This window comes from Rhea pennata, chromosome 3 (genome assembly GCF_028389875.1).
Source record: "Rhea pennata isolate bPtePen1 chromosome 3, bPtePen1.pri, whole genome shotgun sequence".
Taxonomy (NCBI): Eukaryota; Metazoa; Chordata; class Aves; order Rheiformes; family Rheidae; genus Rhea; species Rhea pennata.
Window position 1 is genome coordinate 123,323,964 of NC_084665.1, and position 18,313 is coordinate 123,342,276.

The following is an 18,313-nucleotide window of genomic DNA, read 5'->3' on the forward strand; positions in this document are numbered from 1 at the left end:
GCCCTGCCCCGCCCCGCCGACCTCGCCGCCGGGTGCCCCTGCGGCGCGGCCGCGCCGGGGTTGTGTAACGGCCCCCGCCGCCCTTCCCGGCCCCCGCCTGCGCCTCGGCGCTCGTTCCCGCGGCGAGCTCGGGGCTTGAGGGGCGAGCCCTGCCCTGCCCTGCCCTGCCCTGCCCTGCCCTGCCCTGCCCTGCCCTGCCCTGCCCTGCCCTGCCCTGCCGCGGGGGGTCGGCGCCGCGGGCGCGGCCCCGCGTGGCGGTTGGAAGCGGCCGTTGGGCGCGGAGGGGCGGCGCGCGGCGGGTAACGGACGCGGCGCGGGGGCCGGTGCGCGGCATTGCCCGGGAACCGCGGGGAGGTCGCCGGAGTTACCGCTATGTCCCGCGCCGGTCTGGCTTGGTCCTGAGTTAACAGGTAGTTCACCGGACCTGGTGTGGTGTTCTTCCCGTCCTCGATAAAATTCTTCCCTAAAAAAGTACTGTGGTCCGTTCGTTTCTGAGCAGTTCATAAACTACAGCTCAGGCAGAACTACAAACTCATCGCAGTGAGTAAGGGCAGATATATATATTTTTTTCTGTAAATTGTCAGCTCTGTTAACTGGTATAGAGTTGTATAGAGGTGCTCTCGTTAAACTGCTGAGAGGGAGTCGACAGCTATGTAGTTTGTCTGTTCTCTTCCAAATAGTCTAGTGTGCATTCAGATCCCATGGCTTAGTTTGTCATTATTTCTATTTCAAATATTTGTCGTTGCATTGATGTCCTTAGTGCTGTTTAGGATGTAAACTACTCTCATGCACTAGCAGCAAGACCTTTTCAAGAAAATATTTACATTTTATTTCAATTTATAACAAAAGTTCTATAGCCATTTAATGGACTTCATAGTCTGATTGGATTTTCTTTGTCTGTTCTGGGGGAAAAAAATTATATCTTCATCATTTGGTTTTTAAAAAATTCAGTATAGATACAGCATTCCTAAACTTCTGGTCTCATAAAGTGATGTGTATGTTCTACTTCTAGGCAGTTTTCTGTTGGCATGATTGTTGGGCTTATTTTTGCCCTGCTGTGTTTATGGTGTTTAAATATCTTCTAGGAATTAAGCAATATGAACAGCACCTACTGCATGTGGTTCTAACATCTGTGGTTTCTTCCTTTCCATATTGTTTGGGGGGGAAAAAAAGGAAAATAGGACTTAATAAGAATTGGGTATGGTCATAATTTTATGTTACAAGCTGAAGGGTTGATAAATGAGGTTTTTCATGGAACCCTGCATGAGGTAACAGATATAGTACTACAGTGTCAGTAGCTTTCAGTAGCTTTTGGCTATGTGCTGGTTTTAGTACTGGCTTTTAGTACAGTGTAGCATAGAGGGCCAAGTGAAGGTGATCAGAAAGTTTATTCTATTTTCTTTGGAGTTTTTTTTTTAAGTTTTTTAAAAAATATCCTAATGTTAGTTTAATGGTTGATTAAGCAATGCACATATTCCTCGTTTTAAGAGTAGCATGTTAAAATCGTCTTGCCTGACACTGATTCTCCAAAGCATCATCTCTCTATTATGGAATGGGTCTGGACCCTGACTTCAGTAGAGTTCAGCACCAAGTTCAGGACCTGGCTTGTGTGCCCTGTAGCTGGAGGTACAGATTATTTAGCGGACCCATGCCCATACTGGTCAAATGCTAGAGCCCCAGCGTGGGAGGCACACTTGAACCATTTGAACAATATGCAGGTCTTGAACAGTTTGAGCTGGCCAGCCCTGCTTTAGATGAATAAAACTGAATAGCCCCTTTGGATGTTAAAAGCTTCCAAAAATAGTTGCAAAGGCTCAGCTAAATTTAATACAGCTAGAATGTCAGTGGAAAGGATTAGAACATTTGGGATTTGCACCAGTTAGCATAAAAAAAAAAAAGAAAAAGAAAATTCTTCCTCATCTTAAAACTCTTACTTCTATAAGAGGAATATTGGAGACTGATTAGGTTAGTGCCATACAAAACTAGTGCAAAGTTGAAATGTTAGTGGACTTCCCTGTGCCAGTAATTTTTATTGCTGTGTGCAGAAAGAGTCATTGTCCAGGTGAGGAATGCAGAGGAGAAGATTAAGGAAAAAGATGAATATAGATTAGTATAGCAGCTTTCTAGGTTGGAACAGTTCATTAACTTTGTCATGTGAGGTCTCTCTGCTCTTTCTAATGAAGTAAAATGTCTTTAAGTCTGTGGGAGCTCTCTGTAGTGAAGAACCAGCACCTTATAAAAACAATACCCATCACCAGTATTCTTTTTATGGGATAGAATGAAATTTTGGTAGGTTGTTAGCGTTGGAACTTCCCTATTACACTCGAGCCTTCTGCCAAAGTCATCTGTGTGGGTTTAACTGACTTCAACAGGACCTGCATACTTAGACCAACACTACATAAATTGGTAACTGCTTTCATTAAGTCGGTGACTATTTTAAGTAAAAATGACTTTTTTCAGGGAAAAAAACTTTTTTTTGATGTTTTTTTTTTGTTCTGTTTGAGTTAAAGGTAGAACTTACTTTTTAGTGGTAGCAGAGGGAATTTTTGCTCTTGTTCTGGACCCTTCTAGGAAAACACCCATAATGTTTTTTTCCTTTATTTTTTTTCCCAAGCTTTCTTAATTTCTGTGGATTACTGTTTCTAGGAGGTTTGCACTCAGGACTCGGTAATACTTTTAGTTTATAGTGATTATATTTAAAGCCTCTATTTGTAACATTGTTTGTTTTTTATTCTATTTTTAGTCATCTTGTTTGTCATGACTAGCAGTGCTTTAAAAAAAAATATAGTAAAAAGTTTCCAAGTGATTTGAAAAGATATATGCCTGTTTCTTGATGTCCCTGAGGGAATTTTTAAAATACTCCGAAGACAGGAAAATGGTCACTGACAAAATATCTTATTAGTTTCCATAAACACAGTGGATAAATCTATACGTAATTGATAATTAAGACACTGGTTCAGGAAAACACTTAGCACATGGTGAGCATTAGTCATGTGTTGAAGTCCAGCTTCATTCAGCAAAGTACTAAAGCTGAAGTTTTTACTTTATAGGGGTATAAATTCATAGCAAGGCATACATCATTGCACTTAAAATTTTACACTAGAAGATCAATTTTTTGATAAAACAGCCCTACAAATAGAATTTTCAGTAGGCTATTATGATCTGTTAGTAAATTTTGGCAATTAACGAAAAACAGAGCTACAGCTTTTTGCTGGTCTCTATTAAATTAATTAGAGGTGCACTGCCTCTAAATAGTAGTAGTTATGATATCAGAATGAACACAACTCTCATCAATAATTTGTACAGAGCTTTCAGCTACAGCATCTACACAGTTGAACACACTTGATGTTTCTGAGCTATCCAAAATGGGAAGTTCTTGCATCCTTTGACCACAGGAGGAAGAATTTGAAATGGCTTAGCTTCATGTGAAGTAATGCAATTGTACGTACACAAAGAAATAAGAGATTGAAGACAAGGTGTGGAAAAGTAGTGGCTGCTATGATGTTTCAAGAGTTAAAAGACTAGTACTGCAATTTTTGGTGCACTCCTATTCTCTGGGTAATGTATTTTCTGACCTAAAAGTTTAGGGTTAAAATCCTAGACCAAAATTAAAAAAACAACATGTAGAGGAACACAGATTATTTATGGGGAGCTTGATTTACAGGGAATAAATTGAGATGGCAAGGAATCGGCATTAGCTGGATGTTATATGAGCTTGGATGCAGGTTTGTTTCTGTCTTGGTATCTCAGACTTCTGGAGAGAATAGTCCTGTGGAGTTTACGAGGGTGGTCCCATTTTAAGGTCTTGCAGACTGAGTTTAGCACAAGTGTTGGTGCTAGAGGATTCCTTAGCTTTATTGGATTATTTTTTATGGAATTGCTTTTTTTCCCCTAAATTCTGTATGCCAGTTTCTGTTATTTTAAGAATATGAAAGCTTTCCTGATTTGCAGATGGAGGAGCAATCAAATTAATTTGAACTCGTTACCTGTCAGAAGTAGGATGAGTTTGGTTTATCTTTATTTGGATGACTTTTCATGCTTTGTTGACAATATAAAAGGGACTGTAGGAGGTAATAAACTTATTTTGCCAAAAACTATGAAAAGGATCTTTAATCTAAATAGAAATTGGACTGAATAATGGTATTGCATCTATAGCTACATATAAAATGACTTTTAATTGTGTCTACTTTATATGGCAATCTGTTTCATAGAGCAATTCATTCTTAATCATGTGTAATCCAAGAATTTTGAAATGTCCACTTCTTTGTTCTAAATTAGTAGAATAATTGGAAAGGAACTGTTTTGACAGAGCATTGTCTGAAATGACTGAGTAAAAAAATTTCTTAAAAAAAAAAAAAAAAAAAGAAAAGGCTAAACCCCTCCACCATAAAAAAGAAAATAAAACTTTTGATAGATATAACGAAGAATTTAACGTTAGAATTTAATACCTGTAACATTTTTTCATATAAAAATAGGGATCCTAGCTCATGATTAGTTTTTGAAAATGTTGGTTAGGTTGTTGGTTATTATGTTCTTGAAAAGAAGAAATCACCATATTAGAGGTTATGAAGCTCATGGAGACCTGTGAAAGCTCAGACTGTAGCTTCATGAATGCTTTGAGGAGATTAGTCACTGAAAGATGCGATCATAGTCTTTGCTCTTCCATTCACAGACTTTGGTCTTCTATTTTTCGCTGCTGTTACAAGCCTTTATGTAACCATGAAGTGAATCAGATCAGCTATCCTAAGAAGTTGAAGCTAAACATCTTTTTTTACTGACCCAGACTAAGGAAGCTTTTTCATTTAACTGGATCAGTTCACTGGTCTGATTTATAGCATGGCCACACAAATACTTTGTCCAATGCAAAATGTAGCCTGGGACCTCTCTCCACATAAGTGGCAGGTGTTGGAAGTGAGTGACCTAAGGTATGTGACAGATTATGTTGCATCTTTCAGCAGAAGTGCTAGTTTGTCCAGTAAAGAATCTGAATTTACAGGCCAAGGTTTTGAAGTGTGCTAGCAGATAATGTGGTTGATTCAAATATGTTTGTATGTGCTGACTGTTACTGAGCTCAGGCTCAGATGTTTTTTCTTTTGGGGAGCACGAATGTGTCTGATCAGTGAGACTTTCATTTTAACTGTACTGCTGTACTGGGTGCTATGTAGTACATAGCGAAGTAAAGCCTGTGAGCAAGGGCTATGCACTAGTTTTTCTGTGCAGATGTCTTTAATAATTGTGTGGGTCCCATTTTTCATTGAGCAGGGGGTGTAATAATCAGGGTTTTGCAAGTTGACTTGCTGGTAGAGGGAAAATTGATTTGGATTTAAGGTGTATCTCAAGAGCAGATGATGTGCACATGTACAATCCCCCACCCTCCCAAGTCTTGAGATGATCAGAAGGCATACAAGTTTCAGTGACTTAGAAAAGTTGGCCTGTGGCCAATACCCAAGTCCCACTGAGCAAAGCTGCCTCAGGAACTGATCAAAACAAGGAACAAAATTTCCTGTTACTTAAAGAATTCCAACCGAGCAAAAATAGTATTGCATAATGTATCTTAAGAGCATTTGTCAACCTGCAGTCTCAGATGGAAGTCTGTATGTTGCAGAAGCACCTGCGATATAGTATGTTCGCTGCCTCTTAGTCTGTATTGTCAGATAAGATAGTTAAAATCTCATAATTCAAAATTCAGTTCTTACTGTTTTGGTACTTGCCATAGTGGTTTTAGCTGGTTCAAAATAGGACCCCTCCCACACACACACACTTTCCTCACTATTTGGAATCTTATGATATGGTTCTTCCAGGAAATAAAAATTTTATAATAGTATATATAGTAATATAGTATATAGTAATGTGTGTGTATATGTATGTATATAGTTTACTGAAGAAGAATCCTGTAGGCTTTTCTGACTTCTGGCTATATGTTGACTTCTCTTTGCACCCTAACAGGTTTGGTATGCATTGAGGAGCAGAATGCATGAAACTGGCTGCCATGAAGTCATTTTTAACATTATTATCAAACTGCTCAGTGGAAGTGAAGCTTATTCATTTTACTAAGGAGTGCAGCTTAAGAAATCAGCTGATATAATTAGAGATACGTCATTGATTTGTTTTCCATATGTATTACATCTATTGCTGTAGTGTGGCTTTAGGTTCCATTAAGGTAGCAGGTTTCTGTCTAGCTGTTTACCTGAATGATTTGTGCAGGTAGTGTGGTGTGGATGGGTGGGTTTGTGTGGTGGGTTTTTCCTCTTCCTTTTCAAAGAAAGAGTAATGAAGACTTTTCTCTCCTCACTAGAATTCCTAGTGAGTGAATTCATATTCGGGAGCTTCATAAAACTTTTGACCATTAGCTCATATGTTCTTTACCCTTTTGAGTCATTGTGACATAAAGTTGCCCTTGAAACTCCCCTCTCTGCTGAGTAGACTTTTCTGGTTTAATACTTATCTGTGGGGGAAAACTTTGCCTAGTGTGAAAACGTGATATTGAGTATTTTCAGTTTGCCTGTTCTGAATGGAATACTTCATACCCAGCTCTGCCATGTGAGTTATATTTTGCAACATTGGACTTGTGGTTTATTTTCATAAACATAAAAACAATGAATCTAATCTTGCTACAGGCTAGACATGATGGCAAACAAACTTAGAGATGATTGTATTTGGAGTGGATGATCTATTAACATTTTTTGCTAAAACTGTGATGTATTCTGAACTTTTCTTCTTCTACAGCAGTGTTTATTGTGAAGATTTCTTTATAGTACTTAACCTGGGTGTGTTTACACTGAGATGTACAGTATACTTTACATTTCAATGAGGCTTAAATGAGTTGGTTTAAATGTCTGAAGGAGTATTGCCATGGCATTGAGTTCTGATGGGCTAATACATACTGCTAAGTTTAGCCATCTTCTCCACCATTTTTTTTTCCTCCACTGTCAGAACTAAATATCTGAACTGTAGTTAATTGGAGATACTTGTGCTGATGTCAGACTGAGTTGGCAAAGACATTACTCAGTATTTGAGAGTCTAAAACCTGTCATCAGGATAAAGAGCTGGTTAGCTTGAGGCTTTCATATTACACATGCTTACTTACAGTGCTGCAGCTCTGTCATACATTCAACATTCTGGTTTGCTTTAAACCCTTTCTCTTCCTCCCCCACATATACATGCCTGGAATACAGGACTAGGAAACTTCTTTTTAGCTCTCTGTAATGTATTTTAGTACCTGGAAATGGAGGGCAGCTAAGATCTTGTGACCTAGCAGCTCTCCACAGATCATTGTATGCCCTATGGGTGGTATTGCTGTACAGCTTTCAATGGATATGCGACAGATCAGCTCTGGGGCAGGTCCTGAAAAACCCGGTCTGACTGTGGGGGTTGGACTAGGTGACCTATGCAGGTACCTTCCAGCCTTGATGCCCTGGTTAATGCTGGCTAATCAATCAGTCTTTATCAGGTGATCCGAGAGTGTACTAAGAGTGGATCTGGTAGTACTGCTCCAAAACTGATACTTTTGAGTGTGCTCTTGGTTTGTTTTCTTTAAAATTTAATTCACTAGCCGTGAGACTTCAGCAGTAATGTTTACTGGCGTCTCTGTAACGCAAGGTTGTGGAATGAGGCACTCTATCTGCCAAGCATCATGTCAGAGCTGCAGTAGAAATGAGGTTATGTAAAAGGCACAGGCATGGTAAATTAGATCCATAATTTCACATTGCTTTACGGAGATTAAGTCTAAATAAGACATATGGTTTAATTTTGGACACTGTTTAGCCCTGACAGCTTTAGTTGAACCAGTATGTACAAGTATTAATAGGGAATGGCAAGTATGCAGTAGAGCAAGGGCAAATAAAAAAAAAAATGAACACACTAGTTATAATTCTCTAACCACTTTAAGAGGAAAATAAGTCAATGATTGCATATTGTGAATTCCCTTATATGTTTATGCAATAATTATTCTTCTGCATAACTTCTCTAGAGCTCCAATAAGTTGATCAGAAGTTAATGTCCAGTATACCTATAGCAGGGACTATCTATGCTAGCCATGAGAAATAGCTGAATTAGTACAAACGAATACACTGATGATTAATTGGGACCTTTCCTTAATCCCTTTGGCTGTGGTATGAGGCTTACTCTCGTACCCACAGCAGGGATAGTGTTTGATGTATGAGCCTGTTATGTATGAGCCTGTTACTTCTGTGTCCTTCAGTGACTCTAGAACTATCTTTCTACTCTGATGGATTTGGGTTAAAGCCTCCAAAATCAGCTGGGTTTTTTTTTTTTTTTTTCTTTTAAGAGGGGGATGAGGATCAACACTTAGTTCTGCTATTCCTTAGATCATTTTTTTTTGTTGTTTGCTTCCTGATATCGTTAAAATTCAAACAAAGAAACTGCTAATGGGCATAGATAAAAGGGCACATTCTGCTCTTGAACTAAGGAACTAGTTGGTTGTTTTTTTTTTTTTTTTTTTTTTTTTTTTTTTTTTGTGATGATGAAGTGTCTTAGTAGTACTGCTCTTCAATCTTTGATGCTGCTTTTCAAAAGGGTCGGCTTTTTGCTTTAAGTTGAAGCTTGATACAATTTTCAAAGCTATTTTCATGTTGTCATCAAGTGCATGATAGTTTCTCTTTAAGCTGACTGGAAACTCAGTTTGCCTTCCCAAGAGCAAACATGACTATCTCTTAAGTCCAGTTGCAACATAATATTTTCTTTTAGAGCAAAAGGGATTAAAGTCATGACACTCTTCTAGATGTGTTGAGCAGCTTGTGCTGATATGATTAGGTCTTTTCAGTGCTAATAGTTGGAACTAAAGGAAAGTTCTTATTGAGCTCTGTGAAACTGGTATTAGTGCCTTGTTTCTGAGGTCAATCATTGCCTTAAAATAGTATGAAATACATTAATTACCTACAAATTAAGGTCCTGAACTAAGAATTTCTGGGTCGATTTTCATGTGTGTGTATGTGTGTGTATGTGTGTGTATGTGTGTGTATCTATCTATATTAAGTTTAGTGTAATTGTGTTTCTCTCTCCTATGCTGATAGGAATGAGGGGAGACTCCTACTTCTTTGAAATGCGAGGCCTCAGTCACTATGGCTGCATCGCAGAGGATGGAGGACAGTTCTTAATCTATTCCATAGATGGAAACAGCAATTTAAAGAGATGTTTTGCAGAGGAAGATTTTCATGAAATAATTGACTTCAACGATCTCCCAAACTCTCTATTTGCTTGTAATGTTCACCAGTCTGTGTTTGAAGGAGAGGACAGTAAGGTCAGTTTCTGTACTTCCATTGTAAGATAAACATATACTTTTATTATGTTTGTGTCTCTTTAAAATTGCAATGTTTAGATGTTTGTCATTTGAAAAGAAACTGGATCAGAGATTTCTTGCTGCCTTAAGGTATGTGACTACACTTTGCCATGTTCATTTCAACAACTTAAGCCTATTCACCTACACCTATTCACATACAATGAACAAAATGTGGTTTTTTTTTTTTCCTTGCATTTGCAAAATACTGAAGTTTGCATATGTGTCTCCATAGCAACCATAGTTACAGTCATGATGGAGGCTGCAAAGTTAGCACATGAAAGAAAGTTTATCTTGCTTGCTGATCAGGTATCACTGATGGGAGGCTGCCTTTCTTGTGTGTGTTTGTGGGTTTTTTTCCCAAATGTTTTAAATAATATTCTGAAATAATGTTGTACTTGGAAAACCTAAGATGAGTGCTGATGAGAACAAAGAAAAGAGGAAAAAGGATCAACGATTTGAGAACTGTTTCTTAGCATGGTTTTGATTGATTTATTTTTTTAGATGGAGTTGTCAATATAAAACTGATAGTTTGGGGCTTTGAAATTAGACTAGGCTAATTGCTACAGGTACATGTGAGGCTACTTAAATATCTTACCTGGAATTTTCAATTTGGAAACAAGTTGGCAACAGTAAAGATGGGCTTGGGTTTTGGCTGGAATTACCTGAGAACATGTCCAGATAAAACTGTAGATCAGATTCACTGAGACTGAAATGTGGCCAAGATGGACAAAGGGCTGCTTTGATGGTGAGGGAAGTTACCAGATCAAAGGATCCTAATTCCTAATATTCCTAATTCCAGTGAAATGACCTCTAAAGCTGTGGAAGTGAAATTGCTTGCAACATTTGTTCAGATGGTGGTTTCTTTGCATCTTTTAATAAAGGTAATGATGTTTTGTGTATGTTGAAGTAGCAGAGATTAAAAGAATCATTGATGTCTCTTCCAGTGAAGAAAACTGAGTACAATGTTTCAAGTATCACAGCACTAAGTCAAATGATCATATTTACAGAGGAAAATCCTATACCCCAAATTCCTATCTTGGAAAACTGTGCAGTATCGTGTTTAAGTTCTTTTGCTAGTAAGTCTCATTTTTGTTGTGCTATTTTTGTGGACTTATATCGCCCATCTAGCAATGAAGTTGAAGGTGTTTGTTACTTCAGTGGTTTGGGAACATCTTCATAAATATTTCTAGCATTAAAAGGATGTGAAAATACAGTTCTAAAAGAAGACCTACAAAGGTGTCCTAAGAATTAGAGAATCTCTTAACTCTGCAAAAAATTTATTCACACTTGCTCCAGATATTTCTCTTTTGAGAACTGTATTCTAGTGTTTTAGCTGATGGCTTAGCTAAAAAATGGGATGGACCATTATGTAACTTAATGGGGTATCAGTCCCTAAAGACTTACAGGACCTAAGGATAGGGTGTCTCAAGAATAGCAGTTGACCTGTGGAGCTGCATATGCTATTCCATATACATGTCCATAAACAACCTATCAATGAAATGGATTTTCAAACAACTCTGTTCGCAAGTAAGTAGTTACTCCTGTAAGTCCATATTCAACAAGGTGGGATTATTTTCAGATGTCTCATTAAAACCAACACTGGACCTGGGGAGCTGACTGTGACTTTTATTACTCTTGTAAAACAAATGTTTGTGTTTCCAGTTGATTTGTACTCATGATCTCTTCTATTATTAACTGTTGCTGCAGGGTAAGACCACACATGATTTCAATATAAAACGTTATCATGTTACCAATCTTAAGTTAAAACCTCAAGACAGTTGCAATTAACAAATGATGCTAGCAGAATCACATCTTCAAATGCATATTGATCCAATGTACACACTAGTCTTTAAAAAAACAACAAAAAACACTGTAATTGTTACATCTACAGTAGATTCATTGTTTTATCCATTTTGCAGAAAATAAGTTTTTTGCAATGTAACTTTGTCTTTGCTTTTCCTGACCTGTGATTTCTAAAGGAAATTGGAGGCATGCTTGGTTCAGAAGTTACTTGCAACTAGTAGAGAAAGCCAGGGAAACTTGTGAGCGTAAATGGATGTTTTGATTTGATGTATGAACTTGCTGCATAAATAATATTTAAATATCTAAATGTCTGAGTGACTGCAGCATACAACAACATTAATGTCATGAATTCAGTCTGACAGCTTTAAAGTTATGTTACTGAAGTGCCTCAGAGGCTGAATTGTCAAGTTATATTTTTCATTTTTCTTTTTTTAACACACAGATATCTAAGCAGGACACTCAAAGATGGGCATTTCAAAGCAAGTGCCTTAAAAATATAATTGTTTAAATTTGAAAGGATTTAACTACTCTGAATCAGATAGAGGATAAATTATAGTTTATGCTTGAGCACTGGCTTGAAGCAACCTTGAGGGATCGCTTGGGTTCACATCTCCCTGTACTAAGCCAGTATGCCTTGTTCTTACTGCATCTTGTATCAGATATTCCAGCAATATCACATGGTTGTGCAACCTTAAGTAGGCTTCCCTGTTGCCTACCAAAAGAGATGATGGCAGCTATAAGGAGTTTGAAGGTCATGTATCTTGCAGACAAAGGACCTGTATCAGGTCGGGCTTGGGTTTCCTCATTGACAGCACGTTAAGGCCTCAACATAGCCAGAGGGAGTCTGAAAAGATAGGAGCTGTGAGATCTAAAGACTAGTACTGCCATTGGGTTTAAAGAAAGCTGCACAGGAGTGGCTATTTCCCTGAACTTAAACACTCGTAGAAGATTAGTACTAGCTATATGTGTATTTTTATACCATAACAATGAAGCATCTGTCTGAAAAAATTTTCCCTGTTGTTCAGACCTGTGTTCTTGGAAAGCAATCTCCATGTAGGTCAGGAAAATACCATGAATAGCTAGGTTGATAATATGGGCATTTGAGAGTTTGCACAGAATGGCTCAGTAGTTTTAATGAACTAACAGCTCACCAGTACTGAAGGGAGGTGCGCTTCCTTATTCCTGCTCTCATTATGAACAGCCTGTTTCTTCTGACCAAAACCAAAATTGTACCTTCCTTACAATGTGACTAGAAAATATTGTGCTTTTTATTTTTTAAGGAAAAAACAAAGGCGTGGAGAAGTAGTGGATCCCCCCAAGATTATCCAGCAGGCTTACAGCAAAGCTGGGATTGGATTCAACTGTTTGCCAGTCATGGAACTATATATTCCTGATCATTTGTCTTGCCTTGTAACCTGTTAATGGTGGGGTAGGCTTTTTGTTTTGTTTGGAGTGTACAGCACTGACTTGGGTTGTGGAGATCTTACTGTAAAGAAGTTAAAAATAAAATTACTCCTGAATCCTGGGATTTGCCATGTGACTCTTGGAAAAACTGATGGGCTATTTATATGAGCAAGATATGGCAAAATTGAGACTTATTTCTGACTGATAGTGTGACTGAATGGAGGTGCTGCTCCTTTTATCTTTTTGATAAAGAGGTGGTGGGGGAAAGCCAAAGGACATGACTCTTGAGGGTGCATATGTGTGTGTTTTAACTGTTAAATGCTATATGTAACGCTCAGACTTTCCACTTAGTAACACCTTTGTTGTGCATATATCACTATTTTGTAAAACTTCCCTTTCTGTAAGTTCTGTAATGTGACTATGTAATTTATCTCAGACTAAAACTCAAAGTGAAACACTTGTCTCTTAAGATGATTCTTCAGATACTGCAATACCTCAGGAGATAACAGCACCAAAATGTAACCATTAGAATATGCTTTCAAGAAGGGAAATTTTTTTCCTCAAGGTTTTTTAGAGGTTGATTGTGCTTTTCCCATTCTGCTGTTTTAGTTCAAATTGGATGGAACAGCTGTTAAAGCTGATAGTTACACTTCCACCTTTTTTCTTAAGTAATAACACATGATAAAAGATTAATCAGTGTGCCTGTATCTTACTATGTTGCAGCTGCCAAAGATAGGTAAACAAAGTATATTTAGTGCCAGTGTAATTCAAAGAAAGAGGGCAGTGGTTCCCCCAGCTGTAAACCAGGAGACCTGAGACCAAGCATTGTTAGTTGAAGTGATGAGCTCTTACATGCTTATTCTGGTGATGAGGAGGGTGTGTGTGAATGTAAAACTGGTAAGTGAAGGTGATTATAAATAAACATATTTCTGAACTGTAAGCTTAATGGAGAGGGAAGAGGGAAGGAGAAAAGAAGTCAAAACTGATGAAAACTATAGTCCTCCTTTAAGGGAAGGACTTCTATTGTGAAAACAGTTACTATTTTCATGAGAGATTGTCACATTACTTCTTATAATTTTTATTGATATAAGCTGGATAACTTCTTAGTTTCATTATAGAAGCCTGCACTGGACTTCCACTGCTTTTGGATGTAGTATTAGGCTTTGACCTAAGGCTATCTCAAGTGACAGCTGGAATGTTTATCCAAGGATGATGGCTTAGTAGGAAAGCACTTCTTTTTTTTCTTGCCTTGTATTCCCTTGCATTCAGCTTTCTCAACAAAGCAAATCTTCATGCTACAATTGTTATTTTTAAGGTGCATTAAAAGACACAACTCTTCAGTGGTGCACAGTCTTTAGCTTTTATATGTTTTATACATTAATCCTGGAACTGAATCTTTCTACTGACACTCCTAGACTCTGATGAGTATAATTGAGATGTGTCTGTTCAGTACTGCTTTTAAACAAAAGTGGAGCCAGTGTGTCTGCTGCCATGTATGGAATGTTTCTATGATTCCATTTTCCAGCAGGCTAATTCAAGAAGCATGCTCTAGGAGGCAGGCTTTGTTTCTGTAGAGGGAGATCTGGTCTCTTTGCCTTCATTTTTAAAATCTGGTCTCTGAAGGCAGAACCTCTTTGGCCATATTACATCATTGGAGCCTCTAGGTGTTGAGTCATCATTATATTTAGATGATGGCACACTACTTCTTATTCTAATAATAGTATTCAAGCCTGGACTTAGTTGAAAGTCACCCTAGCAAAGATGAAGTCACCGCTCCAAGGCTGGAAAGGAATGTAGGCTTCATTCCTGCCTTCCTGGTACGCTTACTGTTGCTTTGTTTTACTTTCAGTTTTTCTACCTTTTAAGGTCGTTGTCTGTTGATACGACATTATCAGAAACTACCACTTGAAGCAGACAGATGTTTTGTGCCATGGAATCTCTACCTACTTTGTTTTGTTCTGCTTTTCTGCTTTGTAAATAGGCTGAATGTGTTAGCCTATCATTGTAAAAATTGAAGGTTGTGTTTTTTTTTTTTTTTTTTTTTTTTTTTCCTCCAGTATACTATAAATGCATCTAATACAGGAATTTTTCAAAGAAAGACCACAGGAGTAAAATGTGGTCCTTCAGCACTTCATGAATCATAAGAATCCTGTCTCACACTCTTCTCTCTCTGGGCAGTGGCTAAGAATTACCTTATCCACTAATCTAAGAACTATCTTCTTTCTTATGATCCTGGAAACACTGAAATATTTGGTATTTGGTGTAAATACAGAAGGTTGCTCTTGCTCCAAGAAGTGTACGGTCTGAAAAACCTGTATTTTCTATGGTACTTATTCGACTGAGTAACTCGTCTTAAATCCTTTCTCTGATCCATACCTGTGCAATACTGTATTTCAGCTAAAACCTTTAAGTTCTCAGATGCAGAACAGGAAAGTTCATATCTAACATACACTGGAGTGATAGTCTTGTCTTTTCAGCTGTGTGATATAAGCCATCTTTACAGTCTGACATGCCAGCAGGTCGTTTTCAATAATTTGGAGGGTTTTTTTCTTGTTTTTCAAGAAATGCATCACTCAACAGATTCTATTTTCTGTGATATAGCTGCCAGACCTTGTTAGTCAACTATTTATCGACATAAGTAATGGGATGCTGGAATAAAAGTTCCTTTGGCATATATGTAACTTCTGTGCTTTCCTCAACCAAAGGTCAGTAGTGAGGTATGTTAAGGAGTGTAGACTACAAAAAGCTGTCACTTCATGAAATCAGGCATAAGGTCTTATCTGAACATGACTGCCACCAAGATTCACTCCCTCCCCCCCCCCCCCAAAAAAAAAAAAAAACAAAAAACAAAAAACTATGACTACTTGGAACACCCAAAAACTGAAGAACCTTGAAGCTTTTCTGGACTACTGCACCTGGTAGTACTGCTGAACCACAGTAACAGCAAGGTGCAGAAGTCTTACTAGAGTAAGGGGTGGTAGTAAACTTAACCACCATGGGAATCTGTGATCTATTAGGTTTTACATTCTCTTCCCCGCCAAACCAGAATGAATTAGCTGTTTTGAATGATATGATTTACTTGTTCATAATTTCAAAACATTTTTATAAGGAGGTCAGTTAAGCATGTTATTATTCTATGTTACCAAAACTACTTGCTGAGGATGCTAGTGGGAGCTCATACATACTTCTTTGAAGCAATCAGCAGAATTTCAAATGGAGCTATAAGAAAGTTGGTAGTCCATTCTGGTTTGGGCATTCCTTCCTTTCTTCTTAGGTGGTTTTAGCTACTAGTAGAAAGCTTCACCATTTCTGGAGTCTGCTGATCAGTACCTTCATAATCTGATTGTCTTCAAAGAGAAACCTTTCTGTTGCCCTCTCTAACAAAAAGGGCATACTAAGGCTGTGTGTTTGTAATAGCTGGTCAAATACAACTTGTGTATATGCCCTCTTCCTGCTGGCAACAGGATAATTGTAGCCAAAATCATACTGCACTTCCAGGGGATCAGTAAGTTCCAAACATTTGTCAGTTCAGTGAAGGTTTAACTTCTGCACTGAAAATACTTCAAAAAATCAACTGTAAGTAACAGGCCTGTTTAGGTCTGAAATGGCAATGTTTGTAATATGGATGCTGTCTATACAACTTACATAGCACCTGAGGTTGTATTCTTACCCGCAAGCAGGATGCTTGGGTGCACAAATGCCCTTGTTTTGATGGGAGAATGTGCCTGGCACAAGACCAAGTGGGTTAAAGGTAAGTCTCTGCTGCAGCTGAAATTTGGAGTAGTGCTTCCAAGCATCTAGCTATATGAGTTGTTTGTAAATTTACAAAAATAAACTGATTAATGTTCTTTCCAGAACACAGAAGACAGCCATTACTGTCTGCTTTTTAAATTTGGAAACTTAATTTTCTCCTTAAAAGCAACTATGGAAAAATTCTGTTGGCTTTCTGTGGTCGTGTTCTACCCTGCCTAGAGGGAACACGGGAGTATCTCATGAAACCAGGGTGTCTGGGAAATCTTTCCTGGGAAAGGACCTTTCAGGATAAGGATTTCACTTATTTTTTTTTAAGTAAGAAAATAATTTTCTCATAATTCCTTCTAAAACAGACATAATTTTGAATAAGAAGACATCTTATGGTAGGTGTTAGCAAATTTGTGCTAAGGTTTAGGAGGACCGTTAGTAGTGTCATGAGGATATATGGGCACTGGGAGCCAGAGGGAACTGCGAGGTCTTAACTGTAGATCAGTAAAGAATCTTTCCTATTCTGTTAATTACTCCTGTTCTTTCTTCTAGCACAGTGGAAATTGTAGGATATACTGTGGTTGGGTCTGATCTTGATGTCCTTAAACACTGTTCAAATTTAGATTAAGATTCCATTTTGCAGTTGTCTGTCTCCTGTAATAGGTTGAACTAAATTCCTGGACTCAGATGCCTTTTGAACTTTGAGGAAGTCAAGATCTGGCCTGGATCACTGAGGCTACTGTGCCTTTCCTCTTAACTTGCTACCAGTGTTAGCTGGCATGTGGAGTTCAACCAAGGACTTGTGATGAAAGAACAGTTTCACTTTGTTTTTTTTTTCTGAATATCCTGCCTGAAAATGTTTGAGAGTTCAAATGCAATGCTGAACTTGTGTGCGTGTGTAGTAAAGAAATATAAAGATGGGAGGGCAGCATACCACATTCAGAATAAATAATAGCAGTAACTTTTACAGTAACTTTTTTCTTGCATCTAATTAAAACTTACATATTGGTACGGGGTATATTAAACTAAGAAATCAACCCTTCAGATATCTGCTGAAGCAAGAAAGAGTTTCATCTTTTACAAGAAAAAACTACCCTTACATAACTTACAGCAGTCTTTGGTTTGTTCTGCTGCGTAGTTCTTATCTCCTAATAATCTGCTAAGAACCAAGCACAGTTTTGTCCCTTTCCCTCCAGCAAACTGTCACTTTGAAGTGGACAAATAATTGTTTTTCTAGCTGATAGTAATCAAAAAGTGCAGTAAAGCCATCCTAATGTGGTTACGGCAGCAGCTGTTCTTTATTTTAATACCAATTAGAGGTCCTAATCCATCCACAAGTTCTGATATCAGTTTTCTGGCCCAAGGAAAAGGCTTCTAAATGAAGGTCAGCATTTGTTACTAATGTATAAAGACATTGCATACAAAAAGGCTACATTCTAGCTTAATCACATTCAAAACAGTAAATTCACAATCATAATTACTAGTTACTTAAGGGAATTTCTGAAGTGTTTCATACAAAATAAATGTTTTGTTAAGAACACTGCTGCAGAGTTAACATTATTTGATTTATTAATCATGCTAGTAGAGGCAGTAAAAAGGGAACACTTGAAAATGAATGTAGTATTTGAAAAAATGGAAGGATTCTGGAATGTTGTTTTCAGGTAACAGCAGGGGCACAAGAGAGAGCCAGCAGCTTCAAGATTGTAGCATTGGCTAAGACAGGTTCTGCAGTGGGTTTGGCCACAAAGGTGGGAGGACAAACTCTGTGTTTGAATCAAGGGGAAAGGAGTTATCAGTTATTTCTTTGCATTTGAAAGAAATTATTCTTCTGATACTTCTTTGAAGTTGATGAACGTTCAAGCATTCAGTTGTATAGTGTAAGGATTTCTCTATGGCTATATTACAAGAGCCAGTCCTTAGACAGCTTAAGCTGTAAATGATCTGCTGATAAGCTATATGGTATCATCTGAGGATTTTGTTCCATTCCTTAATTTCCTGTGTGATACCACCACACGAATGGTTTCAAAAATGGAATATTTTTGTACTCTTGTATTGTCTTGCTCTACT

At 37.9% G+C, this 18,313-nt stretch overlaps 1 protein-coding gene and 1 long non-coding RNA gene across 4 annotated transcripts in view; both read left to right on the forward strand.

Annotated features, from left to right (window-relative positions):
• RCAN2 (regulator of calcineurin 2) overlaps positions 1-18,313 on the forward strand; it is a 98,186-nt gene that overhangs the window by 180 nt on the left and 79,693 nt on the right. Inside the window, exons 1-2 of one of the 3 annotated variants that reach the window (XM_062573244.1) lie at positions 312-410; positions 9,033-9,259. In XM_062573244.1, the coding sequence (XP_062429228.1) occupies positions 9,035-9,259 (225 nt within the window). In that variant the 5' untranslated portion in view covers positions 312-410; positions 9,033-9,034. Of the gene's footprint in view, positions 1-311; positions 411-524; positions 545-9,032; positions 9,260-18,313 lie in introns of those variants that run through there. The other 2 variants (XM_062573246.1, XM_062573243.1) reach the window with 2 other exon arrangements.
• LOC134138990 (uncharacterized) lies at positions 9,266-12,962 on the forward strand. Its single transcript, XR_009958046.1, has 2 exons — positions 9,266-10,179; positions 12,382-12,962. It is a non-coding gene; the product is annotated as an uncharacterized LOC134138990 (long non-coding RNA).